The 17646-nt window shown below is 30.1% G+C and overlaps 1 protein-coding gene across 4 annotated transcripts in view; it reads left to right on the top strand.

Annotated features, from left to right (window-relative positions):
* The first annotated feature begins 1945 nt into the window (after positions 1–1945).
* Positions 1946–17646, top strand: part of LOC148304248 (uncharacterized) — a 56249-nt gene continuing 40548 nt past the window's right edge. The window contains exons 1-3 of one of the 4 annotated variants that reach the window (XM_088268671.1): positions 1946–2042; positions 2633–3045; positions 4939–4984. In XM_088268671.1, coding sequence (XP_088124797.1) covers positions 2959–3045; positions 4939–4984 — 133 coding nt within the window. In that variant the 5' untranslated portion in view covers positions 1946–2042; positions 2633–2958. Of the gene's footprint in view, positions 2124–2629; positions 3046–4938; positions 4985–17646 lie in introns of all 4 variants that reach the window. The other 3 variants (XM_088268668.1, XM_088268672.1, XM_088268669.1) reach the window with 3 other exon arrangements.

Here is a 17646-nt window from a genome sequence, read left to right as displayed (position 1 = left end):
TGCTTCTTATCTTCCTTTGCTTATTTTGAGCAGAATATTATGATTATATATGAATTAGCCACCACATATAAATTTTCCGTCGGCACTTTCGGTTTGTGTTTTCATTTTTGGAACTCCGAATGCATGTATATCATATAAAACTACGTACCAAGCATATCGTTATTTATTCCAAGCGGAATTCCGAAAGAGGACAACGCCAGCCAAAAACACCAATGGAAAACTCACGTGTGCTAAGGAAGCTAAATTTGAGCTAAATATAATTCAATCACCAAACAATTTCGATATGAATTCTTATATTTTTGACAGTTGAATTTTACTAACATAATTTGTTTAGTATATTTAATACGTTAATAAAGTGCTTCTGAATATTTTTTTGCTCTACCTGGGAACTACAGGTGAGGCGCTGTCACTTGCTTGCTTTAAATTCGCGCCACAAAGCGATAGTTACTCCTAGAGCTCGTTCCTATAAAGGTGGAGACTGACCGGAGCATTTCGTCGTAACATAACATCGTAACATCGCTCGCAGCGAGCATCACTGAGCATCCGAAACTATGGATGGAGCGCTCGGCTCGGTGTACTGACTGCCTGAATGCTCGCATCGTAACGTGTTACGTTACGACTTCTCCGGTCAGTCTCCACCTTAATACGTTGCTATGCGAACAATCGTATAGTCAGTACAGCGTTCTGAGTGCTCTATCCATAGTCGGATGCTCGCTGCGAGCGACGTTACGACGAAATACTCCGGTCAGACCCCACCTGTTTTAACGTTTCGTCAACGTTTTCAGGCGTACAACGTTTACCATTCCACCCAGAAGCCTCCGTAGTGTAGTGGTGAGCGCGTTTAGTTAGCGTGCTGGTTTTCCTGAGTTTGATTCCAAGGGTAGGTCAAAATACTAAAGATTGATTTTCACTTTTATATTAATATTAACCTGGAGAAACAGAGGACTGATCACCTTTCTTTTCTTGCTTTCATGTGATTTACGGTCAAGACAACACCAATGTGATGCAGTACCCTATGCACCGTTGGATGCATGCAAACGAAAAATTTATTTAAAAAGTAAAAAAGCCTGTTGGTTTTAAAAACAAAAAAAATTAAACACCTTTAGCTGTTTTAGAAATAACTTATTTTATTCCAAAAATAACTGACTCGATAAAACAATATATATATTTTTGGGAAAATTTGCAGAACTATCTTCGAGGTCTACTTCAAAATTATCATAGTACTCTAATGAATTCACCTCATTTGATGGTATACCACCCGATAGTCACTGTACAAAGAACTTGACCCATAACAGACGAAATGAAGATGAAGTATGTATTATTAAAAAAGGGATAAGTAATCAGTTTATTTTCTAGCTTCTAACAATTGTATCGACAGCTATATAATTATATTTTGGATAGAAACATTATTTGTAGATATATAAATATATATATATATATATATATATATATATATATATATATATATATATATATATATATATATATATATTTATATATTTATATATTTATATATTTATATAAATATGTACATATATAATTTGTCTTAAATTTAACAATAATACGAATTAAATGCTAATTAAATTACTGGAGACATGTGTATCATAAACCAAGATTCTTAAATGGATTCTGTGTTCAAACTTTTAATATTTATTTAGTCTTTATTCGGGTAAAAAAGCAATATGTATTATGATACAAGAGATCGATATCGATATGGATATTATTAGTTTTTGTATGTCATATACTTTATTTGTATTTATTTCTGTAGTTAAAATATGTTATATAATAAAATACAGCATGATTTTAGAACGAATATTACTACAGTATTAATGTTTCAAGGTATACCCACATGAATTATGAATGTCAATTTAAAAATTGCCGCTCGAATTTATTTCCTGCCAACCAATCCGCAAAGTCATAGATAAATGTAGATTAAGTTTTATTCAGTTTTATTGCGTTTGCGGTGGCTGTTAGTTGTGTGGGTAGTGTTCGCGGCGGGCATTATCATATTTTAAAAAAAATATGTGTTGAAGTTTAAAACTGTGAGTCTATTTATTTAGAAAAAGTTTGAATAAAACACTCACATTCAGAGTGATGGTGTATTTTTATGTAACGAACAAAAAGTTTGTGTATAATAATATTTCAAATAAAGACGACAATATTTACGTTTAAAATATAATTAAGTTTTATTTAGTTGGTTCTTTGAAAAAATATTATTTTATTAATTTAGTTGCACGTTAATACATTATTTTAGGGATTAAATATTTAATAAAAATGATAACAATTTAAACCACAGCTAGGAACAAATTAGTATAAAACAAAAATTTATGTATGGTAATTCAAAAGATATAATTTTTGATAAAAATACACATGTACATGTAATTTTTGAATACACGTTATATAGATTTCATTTCCTCGGAAAAGGTTGGCAAGAAGGATAGAATGCCGTAAACTATGCATATTGCTTCCCGCCTCTTTGCACCTCATAAGTACGTCACATGATAATATAATTATTATTGTGTTCAAATATTCTTATTTTTGATTAAACTAATGAAATCAGTAAAATAATAACCCAGAATACTACCAAAACTTAACACCATCTAAAGTTAATTTTGTCTTCTTTTTATAGCAGTTTTATTAAGTAAAAAGTGCATACTTATTTATATCCATACGTTTTAAGTGTCTCAACTCAAATAGACAATACATTCATAATTAATATGACTTTGAATACTGAGAGTTAAAACTAATTATAAAGTTCAAACTTATAATAAAAGACTCGGTGATAACTTATACCAATAAATAATGAGTTGTTATTAGAACACTTGTTTAAAAAATATTTAACATACTACGTCGGTGATTCACTATAACACAGAACCCAAAAGTTATGTATTCCTATAAAACTGTAATCAATGTGAATGAAATATTATTATAAATACCAACTTCCAAAATTAATAAAATATGGATAAAAACATCGGAAGTAACGATAAATCCTCAACCCCGGATCCTATTATAGAAGGACTTGTGAAATTCAGGGATGGAAAAAAGGTAAATTATCATTATTTATTTATTTATTTTCCATAATCTTTAAGTAACCATTGAATAATATAATATATAATAATATAATATAATATAATAGTACTTTTATAGAAAATTGAATACCGTTTTCGTGATTTACATAATAATTTTCCAGATTTTCTTTCAAGCAACTCAATTTTTTTTAAACAAAAACACCGTTCAAGATGAAACAGCTGTCACTCGAATTAAACAATTAACTATTTGCATAATCATCGTGCTTGTTTCCTTACTTCCTTAAATTATTATTGTAAAATCGTCCCGCTAAAATCAAGGAGTGTCATTTATTCGTACTTCGGCACGTGATAATGAAATTAGAAGCTTTGAATGTGAATATTATCAAAATAATCAAGTTTTCTAATTCGAAAACTTTTTATAAGTAAATAATTAATATCTTCTGATTTTATAAAAAAGAATATCATTAAAAATATAAACATTCAATAAAAAAAAAGATCTTACGTTGGTCACTCACGATTTTTTTGTCAGTTTCGATTCAATTCTCACTTGACGAAATGTATTTGTGCTTGTGATTTTGTTTTGAAAGTTGTAAATTGTTGGAATTTAAATATTGAAGTAATTTTTTAAAAATATGAAAAATCACATACTAACTTTGTGATAACATTATGTTGTACACATATGCATTTGTGTGTACCTTCACACCAATCAATATGTGTTTTTTTCTGTTGATCCACAGGCAACGACCATGAACTCATGCATGCGTTGCAATAATTACAAACTGCATCAGGATGAAAAAAAAATAACCTTATTGTCATTAAATTTTTTCGTCTTTTAAAACCCAACAGTTTAATTATTTTGGGTTTTCTTGAATAAAAAAGATTCCCGTCATCTTGTTTTCTTAAATTTTATCTTGACTTAGCGTAAGGTGAGTGACGTCAACAATAGTTATTACTGAAATGTAACAACGCGAAGCCTTCTAGCGATAACAGATTTAGCGAGGTTCGTTGATTATCGCTTTACCTACTTGAAATATACACAAATAAGTATATGCATTTTTAAAATTGTCTTAAAACGATTACTTACCTACTTCTTGTTTAATACTGTATTAAGGATATATCATGGAAAAAGAATAAAGAGCATATTTAGAAAATCTGCAAATAAAACCAATTTCTTCAAGTTTCAAGTAAAAAAAAATCTGTCCCGAGCAGTCAAAAACTCAATAGCGCATTTGTCGAGATTGTTTTATTTTATCATTATCTGTTTCTTACACTACATATTTGTATTAAAAGTATTAACGACAACAAAAAACAGGGTTATCAAAATTAACACTTACATTCAAAATGGCTTAAACTATTTTGAACCGAAAGGCCACTTGGAAAATAGGCCCGAATAATAATAAATAAGTCCGAATAGAAAAATAAAATGGATGTTCACTGTTCACAATTTTGCTGATATCTAAAATGAATACACAATTCCACATTTAAAACTATTAACCAGTTTTGTTTTTATAAAATATTACTGGTACTATCCACTGATTTAACGCGTTGAACGCGTTATGCAAAAAATAAAAGTTGATTTGAAAAATGTTAATTTTCCATATAAAATAAGGTATTCTATAAAATTCCTTGTATTTGTTTAAGTCATGGACTAAAGTCGATTTACGCGTCCAAAGGGTTAATACATTATAAAAACTTTATTCTATGGTGGCTATTGGTATAAATTTACAAAAAGCAACAAAGAAAAATAAGTATATGATTTTTTTGTTATTGACGGGTTTTGGAAATAAACATCCATAATTCCCATATATATAAAATAACCCATTTGTCATCAAATCAATACTATCGGCTTCTTAGTTAATGTACTAGCATATACAAATTATAAACATTACAAATAAAACCTTTTTTCTAGTGGAAATCCAGATGGTGTGTTATCCGAAAGCTGTCGCCCGTTGCAGGTAATTTATACTTATTTATTTACATAATACTATACTATGTGTTTTTTTTTTACATATTATGTGTTTTTAATTAACGTGGATAAAACACATTGAATATCAAAATGATTCATGATAGCGTGTTTGTTTGGAACTATATTAAAACACTCATTTCCAAATGTCCTTTTGATAAAATATGATGTTTTAGTATCGAAACACCCATTATAATAATAAAATAATATACTTTTGCTATCTAACATACTAACGATTTGCGAGCTTAATGATTCGATTTAGTCATTGTATGCATGAATCACACGTAGATTCAATATAATCGATGCAGTCAAAATTTTAGGCACGTATTCTTTCAACTACATAATATGCAGATACATATTAGATGATAAAATATGTAAGATGATATCCTAATTATTATTTTAGATTCACCGACGACAAGCCTTTGCTAATGTGGTCGTTCAAATAATATCATTCTTTTTACTCTTATCCGCACCCAATGGCGCATAGGGCACAGCATATTTTATAATCAGTGCTATCTTTATCTTTGAATACATAAAATAAAAGTGATCAGCTTTGCATAACAGGTACCAACCAGTCCAGTGTAACGTTTAATAAACGGTTAAGTGAAAAATCACACATATTTTCACTATTATTACCGTACGATTCCCGGGGGGAATCGTACGGTAATAATAGTAGCCAAACGCTTTAACCACTACACTGTAGTGGATAACAAATTAATTGTTAGTCGAATATCGAACCCCCTCGACGTAGTCTCTAAATTCATCAGAATAATGTCACTAATACGCAAAAATGTCGTAAAAGTGACGTTTTATTGACAATTTTATTGATCGCCTTACAGTCTTCAGAAACTTAAAAATAAATATTTTAAAATTGATTAACATAGTCAATGTAGATACTATATAGAAAAGCATAAGAATGATTTCAAATTAGATAATAAATGAAGAAACCTTTTTGGTCACTTTACATAATGGCATATTAATAATTATGTATCTTCTTCAAACCCTTATCCGCACCCCAATGGTGCATAGGGCACTGCATCATATAAACGCAGTGTTATCTTGATCGTTAACACATGAAGGAAAGGTGATCAGCCCTCCGCTTCAGGAACTAGTCCAGGGTAATATCGAATAAATATTAGAGTGAAAAAATCACTTATATTCATTTGACCCACCCTGGGAATCGAACCCGGGACCTACAGAACGGTAGCCGAGCGTGCTGACCATTACACTACGGAGGCGGACAATTATGTATGATGGTCAATAATAAAGTTTGCAGTTTACCTAGTGACTTATCCACGTATTTTTGATTCCCACTAGCTATCGGCCAAGAGATATCTCGTTCTACTAAATAAAATATTTTCTTACTTTATAAAAAAAAGTATGACGTGTACTGTGTGTACATGTGTTCATAAATATCAATGATAGGTTCAGTAATTCGTCATAGATAAAATGATTTAGGTACTAGATTGTTACTTATTGTTAATGACTGTAGCTGAGGTAGGTACGGCTTTTGCATTGTGTCCTTATTGTGTCCTCGTCCCAGGACAACATCTGCCGCCGATCGAAAGCCAAAGGAATAATACTAGGCCGAAAAGGATCGTCTATATTTATTGATATTTGATACCGAATCACGAAACTCGACACCCCTTCACCACAGCTAAAATTCGGAAATGTCTTGCGTATTTCACGTTGTTAGATATTATTAAATACCGACTCATGTCATGAAAGAAGAGACGGAAACACATGTTTTTTTATATAGAAATCTAATAAAAGAGTTCTTAATGTATCACATAGATGAATATAAAACAACGTTGGTATTAATTTTCAGTATACGTATGCATAGTATTAAAAAAGTATTGATTTTCAATTGAAGGAAAAACTTAAAAGATTAGGATAACAAAAAAAAACATTACAAGCCAACAAAACCGCATGAGAAAGGACACGAAAACAATAACTTATGACATGTTTATATAAATGCATAACTATTTTTACTGTTATTAAACGAGTAGGTGAGTGCCGCAATCTAAGTACCTATTGGAAAATGTCGAATCAGAAAAATGGCGTTTTAAATTTTAGAGTTACATTTTGATAAAATTTGACATTTCTTAAATTTTGAATTTATGTAATATTAAGGTGATGATAAAATGATATATCGTATTTGTTAAATAAGCTCCGTCTGTGTGCGTACCTATGCATGAATGAACACATGTGTGCATTTTAATTCAATTAAATCACGCGCCCAAATTACTTTGTTTTCAATTCAACATTCATTACATATTTTGTTTACCGCAACACATAACTTTATTTTCTGTATTGAAAAGTAACAATTATTACATTTATTACTATTATTTTACTAAATAAAACTGATTGAAGATTTCTCCTATTCAAGATTTACCACCGGTCTTTTATCCCTAGCCCCAACTTTTGTTAGGAATAATAATAAATAATAACCTCAAGGGTGTATGCTTGTGCTGGTTCCACAGCGTGTATTATATGTAGGTATGCGTTTCCATTTCCACTACAAATATTTTACACCTTTTGTTATTAAGAGCGCCATTGTAATGTGTGCTCCGAATGTGTTCGATGTATGAGATGATGATGTATGGCTTCGGCGCAATACCGAAAACTAATTTATATCAAACAAATTCTAGAAACTAGTAATTTTCAAGATCCAATGACTTCATATCTAGAAATTTGAAGGTCTGTCAGGAGTTTCCGTAACTTAATTTCGGTGTTTTTATTTTTCTATCAGGACCTAATGAGACCTACTTCAGTTTTACTTGATTGAATTGACCTCTTTTACAGAATCTTGGGATTTTCGAAAATGTTTTGAGACTACTATCTGAATATAGATTGGTATAATATCTAGTAATATTTGGTGATATCACATTCGTATATTATAAAACTTTTTTTATTGTCCATGAACCATAAAGTGAGTAGAATATTTTTATATTTCTGCGTTTGCTTAGCATTTAGATAACGCACAACCCGTGTACGTGCATTATACATATTCGTGTAATAAATTATCTGTTCACACTAATAAAATAATATAGTTACTAACAACCCGTGAAACATTTAAAAAGATAATTTTTAAATGTATTTTGACTGTGGTGTTATTTTTATTCATATGTAAAACGATTAGGTATAACATATAGCTCAAATTGTTTGAGAATCTGGTAGTTTTAAGGGAAAATGTTGTAGTACTTATAATAAACCAATATAATACAAGTTACATATATCGACAATTTAATCTCTATCAGGCTTAGTAAATAAAATAAGATAAGGATATTAGATCTACTAATATAATATTTTGATAAAGTAACATTCAACGTAACACCTTGGCTTGATATTTGACAAACACAATTTTATCGAAAATAAGATAGTACAAAAATACACCGTTCGGTATAAGTATAATTTCGATATCTGTTTGTTTTGTTAATATGCGTATTCACAAATCCTGTTAATATTTGACTTATAAAAATATGGAGCAAAAACTCCATATAAAAATATGTTCCTGGCTGTTCCTCATCCCCTGTATCTTACCCTCATCCGGTTGAAGAAAAAACATTCTCTAGGAAATTACCGTCGCTTTAGACTCATGTATAAAAAACCCATAGTTTTCTGGGTGAAAATAGAATACGGGGGTGAGAACCGCCCAGAGAATTTCTTTTTTATATGGATTTTTATGAATTTATTCTTAGGATTTGTATAAATTATTATGATTTGATAAAATAATGCATATTATTATGTTGATATTTTTAAGCGTTCTTAAAAAAAACACCTGTTATAACATCCTGAATATTATTCTCATAATCGTCAAACCAAATATAATAACAATAAAACAGATGTAAGTGCCAACCAAATAAGTTCACTACCCCTACACCCTACACTGACCATTCTAAGTGCACGTTGTTTTACTCTGGGAAGCACTACAGTAGTCCTAAAAAGCAAGAACGGAGGCATATTTTTTGGTTGGTTGGAAGATATTACATACTTTTTAGCAATAACCCCGCCAACGTACATATTTCTTTTCTGTACATGAAGTTTAATTAATTAAATAAAATTAAAACATATATTTGAGAACCGATGTAAAAAAAAAAAACTGCTTGCCCATATTTAAAAGGTTTATGATATTTAGATTGTATTAATTATGAAAAATTAAACTTATTGGTACAATTATTATTAAGTTTTTAAAGGTAAAACAGTTATTAACCCTTCAAACGCGTTAAGCAAAAAATAAAAGTTGATTTGAAAAATGCAAATTTTCCATAAAAAATAAAGTATTATATGAAATTCCTTTTATTTCATTTGATTTGTTTAAGCCATGGACTATAGTCGATTTACGCGTGAAAAGGAGAAAAAATTCGGGCGACTTAGTCGATTTACGCGTCCAAAGGGTTAACAATAAAAAAATAATGATATTATACATGAAACCGACAACAGATTTTTATTTTGAAAATCTAGCTTCTACGAATAATAAAACAATATTTGTGAATTATTTATTATGGCTATTATAAATAAACAATGGATGACATTTTGAACATTTGTTATATTTTATTCCATTGCAGGTATTAAATTTATTCGATTTCATCCTTCTGGTATGGGTTTTCTGGTAATGCACTGATTGATCCATTATCCATTCATCAAAGGCAAATTTTCACCGAAAACTTACAAGAAATCGTAGCTCTTTGATATTTTGCATAGAGTGAGAATATCGTCATGAAGGAAAAAGTTAATATCATTTAGTTGTGCGCAACATTATAATAAATCAGACAAGTTAACAATAAATACAGGTTTTTACAAACTTTTAAATATTATATTTATGAAATGTACTAATGTTACATTAGGTTTTTTATTTATTGTTTCGGCATTAACTTTGTGGTAAGACATGTTACAATAATTAAAGAAAACACTTCGTTTTTTACCACTTGAGTTTAATTATAGACTACATGTTTCAGAAGCTAAACTTCCATCATTCAGGTCTGTATAATAACTAAAATATAAAATATAAAATTGTTAAAGCGGTCTTGTTAGTAATTATTTTTCGGAATTTGCAAATCATATAATAGATACTAATCACTCATTTCACTCCCATAAATTAAAATTATTACACCTTGTTCCATATAAAGGCCAAATTATGAATTATCTTGAAAATTTAGAAATACAAAAAAACCTGAATTCTAATAATAATTTATTAAATAATATATTGTTTCAAAATTCTTCGCCATTGCTTTAAATTTTTCCTTTGTTTTCAAACTCCGTTCCTTGACTAACCCCTTCCCCTTACTTTCCCCCTATCCTTATTTATAGAACAATTTTATATTTTATATTTTAGTTATTATACAGACCTGAATGATGGAAGTTTAGCTTCTGAAACATGTAGTCTATAATTAAACTCAAGTGGTAAAAAACGAAGTGTTTTCTTTAATTATTGTTACATTAGGTTGTTAATTGATTTATTCTCAAAATATTTTTTGCAACTTATAGCAATCATTTTGTATTAGTATAAACAAATATTATTATACATATTCCCAAAACATAATCGTAAATTCTCTGGGCTAAACAAGCCTCAAGACGGAAACACTCAAAGCTGACATCGTGTTCCCGGACTTAAGGCTCAGCATTCGTTAAGTCGCAACTTAATTTTCTCTATATCCAGGCAACATTTTACGTAACATTTTAGTATTTTTCTTAAAACACCGTTTTTGCAGTGAAAAATAAGTTTTTCTTTGAAATATTAATATGGTTTTCAAAAGAAAAGAGTTACTGAAATTTACGGAGGTAAAAAAATATATAAAAATATTTTTTCTGTGTTTATTATAAAAAACAAAATATCCAATTGAATTCTTAAAAAAAATCAGGCGTAAGCAGACATGTGACCTCTCCGGTGGTTTCTGGTGGAATGAATGCGACTTAACGAATACTGGGCCTAACTTGTACCTTGAATATTTACTAGCTTTCTAAATAGATAACATACGTGATCACTATCAAGTTTGTGGTTGACATTATAAATATGTAGCTATATACTAAAGGTGCAATTCAAGCATGTTCTAAAAAACAAAATATCCAATATACATTCTTAAAAAAAAATCGGGCGTGAGCAGACATGTGACCTCTCCGGTGGTTTCTGGTGGAATGAATGCGACTTAACGAATACTGGGCCTAACTTGTACCTTGAATATTTACTAGCTTTCTAAATAGATAACATACGTGATCACTATCGAGTTTGTGGTTGACATTATAAATATGCAGCTATATACTAAGGGTGCAATTCAAGCATGAACTTTCCTCTTTTCGCTTTCCACTATGATTATTCACTTAATATATCGAAATAAGTTTTTAATATAGTCACGAAGTACCTATTTCTTATTCAACGTCTCTAAAAATCGTTGAATACCTTTATACATAAGTATATACATTACATATTTACTAAAGTCAAAATTAAAACTATTTTTTATCTACATTTAATATCTACAATGCACGTTTTATGTAATTTAACTTCTTAAAAATAAAATAATAAAATAAAAAAACTGATAATTTTACAATACATAAAATAAAACGATGTTATCACAAATAACCTTTAATTGTATAACGGTGTGCATTTCATAATGTCGATTTTTTATTCGATAATTTTTTTTCGTAGATATTACTCATGGGATAATTTATTTTGAGTAATGTGAACTGTCGGACAATAAATTGGGTACCTTTATAATAGATATAAGTTAATGTCTACGTACTTACATTTAAAATGTCTTAGGTAAGACTTTAATTTAATATTGGTTCAAGTAGAAATTCAGTAGTTGGTTTTAGTAAAAAATATTTACGTTGAAAAGCGAAAAGGACGTAAGCGACATTTGGTTATGGGTATAAAATATAAACTAACCTATTTTATTTAAGCATAATATTTTTTACGCTGACCTAGTTGATAATGAGTAATTGTAATTAGGTGTTTTTAATGAATGGAATATGTAGATAATGGAATTGCACTACTTTTCGAAATGCGACATAAAATTACCACAAAATGCGATTTTTTATAAAATCATAATTACTGAAATTATTTAGCCACCTGCTGGTTATAACTTTCCCACAAGAAAGTAGGTACATACTATGTATGTCGTTAATTTACCAATAACAACCGATAATTCATCGGCCATTAAACCAAAATTAAATCACCAATATGTGTAGTAAAAAAGGGTACAAATGGCCAACTATACGACAAGTAATTTGCAGCTCACAGTGATTGGGATTTAATGTAAGAAAGCATCTGCCGAACAGGAAAAGCTGACCACCTGATTGAATTCTTATCCGGAACAAAATCTTCCTGCACGCGTTCCCTGCTTCGTGCTTGGTATTATCATCTTTCTTACATTGTTGTTATCTATCTATTGTCTATGCTCGTATTCCTTTGTTTCTGGTACTGTCCCAGTTCCATTTAGCGTGTATTTGTAATATTATAAATGAAATTTATTCTAAATACTTGGCCATCTAGAATATTTGATAGCATTGACCGCATTTGAACTACACTTTTCCAGAAAGAGAAAAAATAAATAAAGATTGTTATGACATAACTAAATACTACTATAATAGTTAATTATAACATAGTCTTCATCATAGTAAATAGCACGATTAGATTATGGATGAAATTTTGGGTCTCATATCCGAAATGAAAAATATTAAAATAGTGTAGTCGGATGTTTTATAAATTTTTAGGCTCGCGAATCCGAATGGATAAATTTTAAGTGATTTTATTGTTAAAAACAATGGTTTTATTTTTCACACCTTTAAAAAACGTGTAGAATTTTTTTTATTATAAAAAAATCGTATCCGTATATAAAAAGCACCTACTCTACCTTCTTCAGATATCTTAAGTTGGCCTTAGGTTTTTAGTTAACTGGAACCTCATTTGCACTATTATAATTTAATGTGTTATCCTGACAAGGTTTTAAGATAGGATTTTACATTGATATGTCCGCCTCCGTAGTGTAATGGTCAGCACGCTCGGCTACCGTTCTGGAGGTTCCGGATTCGATTCCCAGGGTCAACTGAATATAAGTGATTTTTCACTCTAATATTTTTTCAACCCTGGACTGGTACCTGAAGCAGAGGTTTGATCACCTTTCCTTCGTGTGTTAGCGATCAAGATAGCACTGCATTTATATAATGCAGTGCCCTATGCACCATTAGGTGTGGATAACGGTTGGGATGAAAAAAAATGAATGATATTTGCAAAAATCCACTTTTTAGGAGTATTTTTTTTTAAACTTATTAAAAAAAATTGTTTTTCTCGTTAAAATTAGTCGATCGGTGAATTCAATAGGTTGGAATGTTTTTCAAAAAGGTTTCGATCAAATTACCCGCGGTTGACCATTGAAATTATTTGAATACATATTTGCAAGTCCCCGTGAGACCAATTTGAAAAAGCCAAATGAAACCTGTTTGCTAATTTCCAAACGGTATGCAGGAGGCAAGAGTTGTGCAGGTGTGTGGTGTGTGTTGTACCTGTGTTTGTGAGGTAGGTAATTACCTATTTCGTGAATGTTTGTAGTGTCTACTGAGTGGATTGGTCGCTGAATTTTAACTTGTTTATTCGTTTACATCGATACTCAAAAATACCTTCTTAGCGCTCCTTACACATTGATTATTTTAATTATTTTCATAGTACAAATAAAAAGTACGAAATTATAATTTTTTTAATTCAAGTTTTTTTTACTTAAATTAATTAGACTTTAAACGCTTTCATTAGTTTCATTTGAATGTAAAAAAAAACATAAAATTTTACTTAAAATAAACAATTTTTGTTAGCCATTTATTTCTTGCTTAATCCTGGGACCAGTCCCAAAATCCCGGTATAGAATTTGTACAATTCAAAATTTCGGTATTGCAAAATAACATTGGAATTGTATTCTGTATATGTAGCACACGAATGTTAATATTATTATGTGTTAGAATTAGGTTCGAAACCGTATACACTGCATAATATTGTATTATCGTTATTAAAAAGAAATCAATGTTTATTCATGGTAAAGTTTGAATTCAGCGTAAAGGTATAACAAAATTTATTATCGTGGTCGACTTTTATTGTTTGTTTGATCATGCTTCAAACATAACGTGATATTCTTAGCAAATAAATTTATAATGACCTCACTACCAGAGAGAAATCTATGTATTTACTAATACGTGATTGTTGCAATAAAACGCCGTAAGTTTTATAGTCTCAGTTTGTATTTTTTTATCAGTAGGTGTTATTTATAATATTGTTTTTATTTATAAAATTATTATCGATCTTCTCTCATCCAAACTTAGTTATCGAAAGTACCGGTTCAAGTTTTATTACTTGCCATACTAAATACTCACCATTATTCCATAATATCCTGATTGACAACTAACTTGGCAATGAAATGTACAGTGTGCTTGTGTTACAGTATATTGGGTAACAAAATTATTTCATTAATTGATTCGGCAGTCACTTTTTGGTAAAATCTATCGATTTTAAATATAAGTTTTGCTTAGTTAAATATAAATAAAAAAAAATAAATAAATATAAGTGATTTTTTCACTGCCATATTTATTCAATATTACCCTGGACTGGTACCTGAAGCGGAGGGCTGATCACCTTTCCTTCATGTGTAAACGATCAAGATAACACTGCGTTTATATGACGCAGTGCCCTATGCACCATTGGGGTGCGGATAAGGGTTTTATTATTATTATTATTAGTTAAATACCATTGTTATTGAAAATATATTGTGACACGTGTTTTGATGCGTTCCGCATCATTTTCAAACATCGCATACGGTGATTGAAAATGATGGATAATACTTTTTAGTTTTCTGTTACTCTATTCAGAGAAATAAAAAGAGAAAAAATGCCTTTTTTAAAAATTAAATAAAATATGAAACTTCGTTTTTAAAACGTTAAGGCGTAATGTACATATAAATAAAATTCGATTGAATGTAACGCTAATTTATAATAAGTATATAATAATTTCCCATAAATTTATATTATTTTACTCTGTCTTCAACACCCCTCGTGTTACCACAATCCACTCTTGTACCTTGATTAGTTGGTAGCAAAAGAAGATTTATAACGCGAGAACTTACTGGACTCTGATCCACTCTCTTAGTTGAGACCCGAGAATTTTGCCACCAAGAGACCAAGAGAGACATTATGATCTGCACGATACTGCGAACTCGAGCTGGTAAGTGGTAAATAATACCTGTTCAACATTCTCTCCGCTTGGCCTATAACAAATAACAACAACGGAACATCGTTTATCATTTACTGCACTAAAAAAATGAGGCCGTGATAATATGTTCGCGTGTAGTTGAAGATAATTAATGTTTGCATATTTCTGTGTTATGTCTCTCTACACAAAATAAAAACGTCAAAGGCTTCCATACTTACCTGCCTTGATATTGCAATAAAGATAAGATGTTTATTAAAAACTTCAATATTTAATTACGAATTTTATGTATTTTAGTTACCAATATGCAGCGTATGAAATGAAATCGGTGGCCATACTGCAGTATGTATTTGAAATCTTGATAAAATAACGCCAATATCGTGCTTAGTATTAATATCATCATCATGGGCGCAGTTCATTAGCAATATTATCTTCGTATGTATCTCTGGAGTTGTTATTCGTAATCGCATTCCGCCGAAAGGTATGCTTACTGAATAAAATGATAAAAACTAATATCTTTAATTAATATTTGATAATAAATTCTTATCTGTACTTTAAGCTCGAACAATTAGAAGATTTCCAATCTCGTAGCCGAGAGTTCAATATTATCATTAACTCCTTTTATTTTTACAATTTATTACATTATGATTGTTTTTAAAAGTGGACAATATTATAATTTATATTTGAAGCATTAACTCTGTGATTTTCCATTTTATTATTAAAATGTAACTTTGTTTTAAAATCACCATAATGATTTTAAAACAAAGTTACATTTGAATTATAAAGGGGATAATATTTTATAAAAACGGTTTGAGAAGAAAAATCCACGTCTGCATCTTGCGACTTTGCAAAAATCATTTAAATAATTTATGTTTGTTTTTAAAGCTGTCGCTTTACATCATTGTATTATTTTAAAGATTCTGCTTATTAGAAGTTGTGTGAAGAAAATATTGAAAGATTCTCCTAAAACTGACGATTTTTCTTCTGGGCGTAGAGAGTAAAACAAATATAATAAATATATATTGTATTTTCATCAAAGCAGCTTTTGCTACGAAACTGTCGGAAAAAACCCACGTTCGGGTATTATGTGACCATAAAAATGATGTAGACATTATGGGATATTTTACCCTTATACGTACATGGAGTAATAGCTTTAAGTGGCAGAGTTGACAAATATTAGTTCGGGAACTTGGAACCTTAGATGGGTAGCGGAAATAGTTGACTCGAAACATTTTTTCGTGCGTCTACCTCCTGAGAATGGGAACAGTGGTTTAATTTTGATATTATCGACTTAGTTTTTGTATTTACTATCCACCAGCTAGTTGTTAGTTGCACAATCAGCATTTGCCATTGTTTGGTAAGTGTGCCTCACTCCGAGTAATAATTTACGTTTAGCTTACGCTCGTGCGTGTCGGATGAATTTACTCTACCATTGCTCTCGTATAGTATTTATAAATAGCAGTTGCTGGTAGTTGTTATATCTCGCTTATAATATACTCTTACTGATTCTGATCTGGCAAAATATGAACTTGATATATTATTTTGTTATATTATTTTGTTCGGTAAGCCATACAATAATTTCTTGAAAGGCGGCTTGCCAACGTCCTTTTGTTGCTTTAAATAATACTTAATAATTTTATTTAGATCATACGTGAGCAAAGTGAAAACATTATTATCTAATCGGATAATTGAAGACGGATTTTGTTTTACAAGTAATATAACGCAATTATTTATTTAATGCAAGGAAGGCCATGGTACATTTATATATCCCTGTTAAATAATGTTTTCTATTTACCCCTTTTGTTTTATATTGGCGATGTAGACAATTACTTACTCTACCTATGTTGGTCACGATCGTGAACCAATGCCTCGAAATAACAAGAACCTAGAAATAAGTAGGTATTATTCGCTGGAATTGATCTGACGTAATCCCCTGCAGATTCAGGCTTATCCTCTACCAAAACCAGTCCTGTTAGGTTTCATTTTGTCTCGAGTTTGTATAGAAGTGACGCAACGTGCATTATATTTCCTTTCTGTCGGATTTCTTTACTGAAACTAAATGACTTTTAAATTAGCTAATATTCATTCCAAGGTCAAATTATTATAATAACTCTTTTAATATCCTTATGGACTTTTATATGTAACTCGTCAGTTTTAATTAAAATGTTAATTAATTATTCAATTACTCTCCAACAAGCGTTTTATAGTTACAGTGGCTACATATTTCCTGATTTATTAGGTTACGTTTACTGTCTTATGCCAAATATATAAAAAAATTATAGGTTTAAATTAAAGCCGTATATCTATTACAATGAGATAAACAGAAGACGTAAAGATTTACTATTTATACACCCACGATTATTTTCTTATTCGATACTCATTTCGTTGGAATTTGCTTCAGGATTTCCGTTAGTCCAATACATATTTGTGCGACTAAATCGGCCAATGGTGTCTATTTTAGAAGACGTGGG

This window comes from Brachycentrus maculatus, unplaced genomic scaffold, assembly GCF_059751285.1.
Source record: "Brachycentrus maculatus isolate JH-2025_06_01 unplaced genomic scaffold, ASM5975128v1 h1tg000326l, whole genome shotgun sequence".
NCBI classification, from domain to species: Eukaryota; Metazoa; Arthropoda; class Insecta; order Trichoptera; family Brachycentridae; genus Brachycentrus; species Brachycentrus maculatus.
The sequence above is the reverse complement of the archived record's forward strand: the minus strand, read 5'-3'. Positions and strand labels throughout refer to the sequence as shown.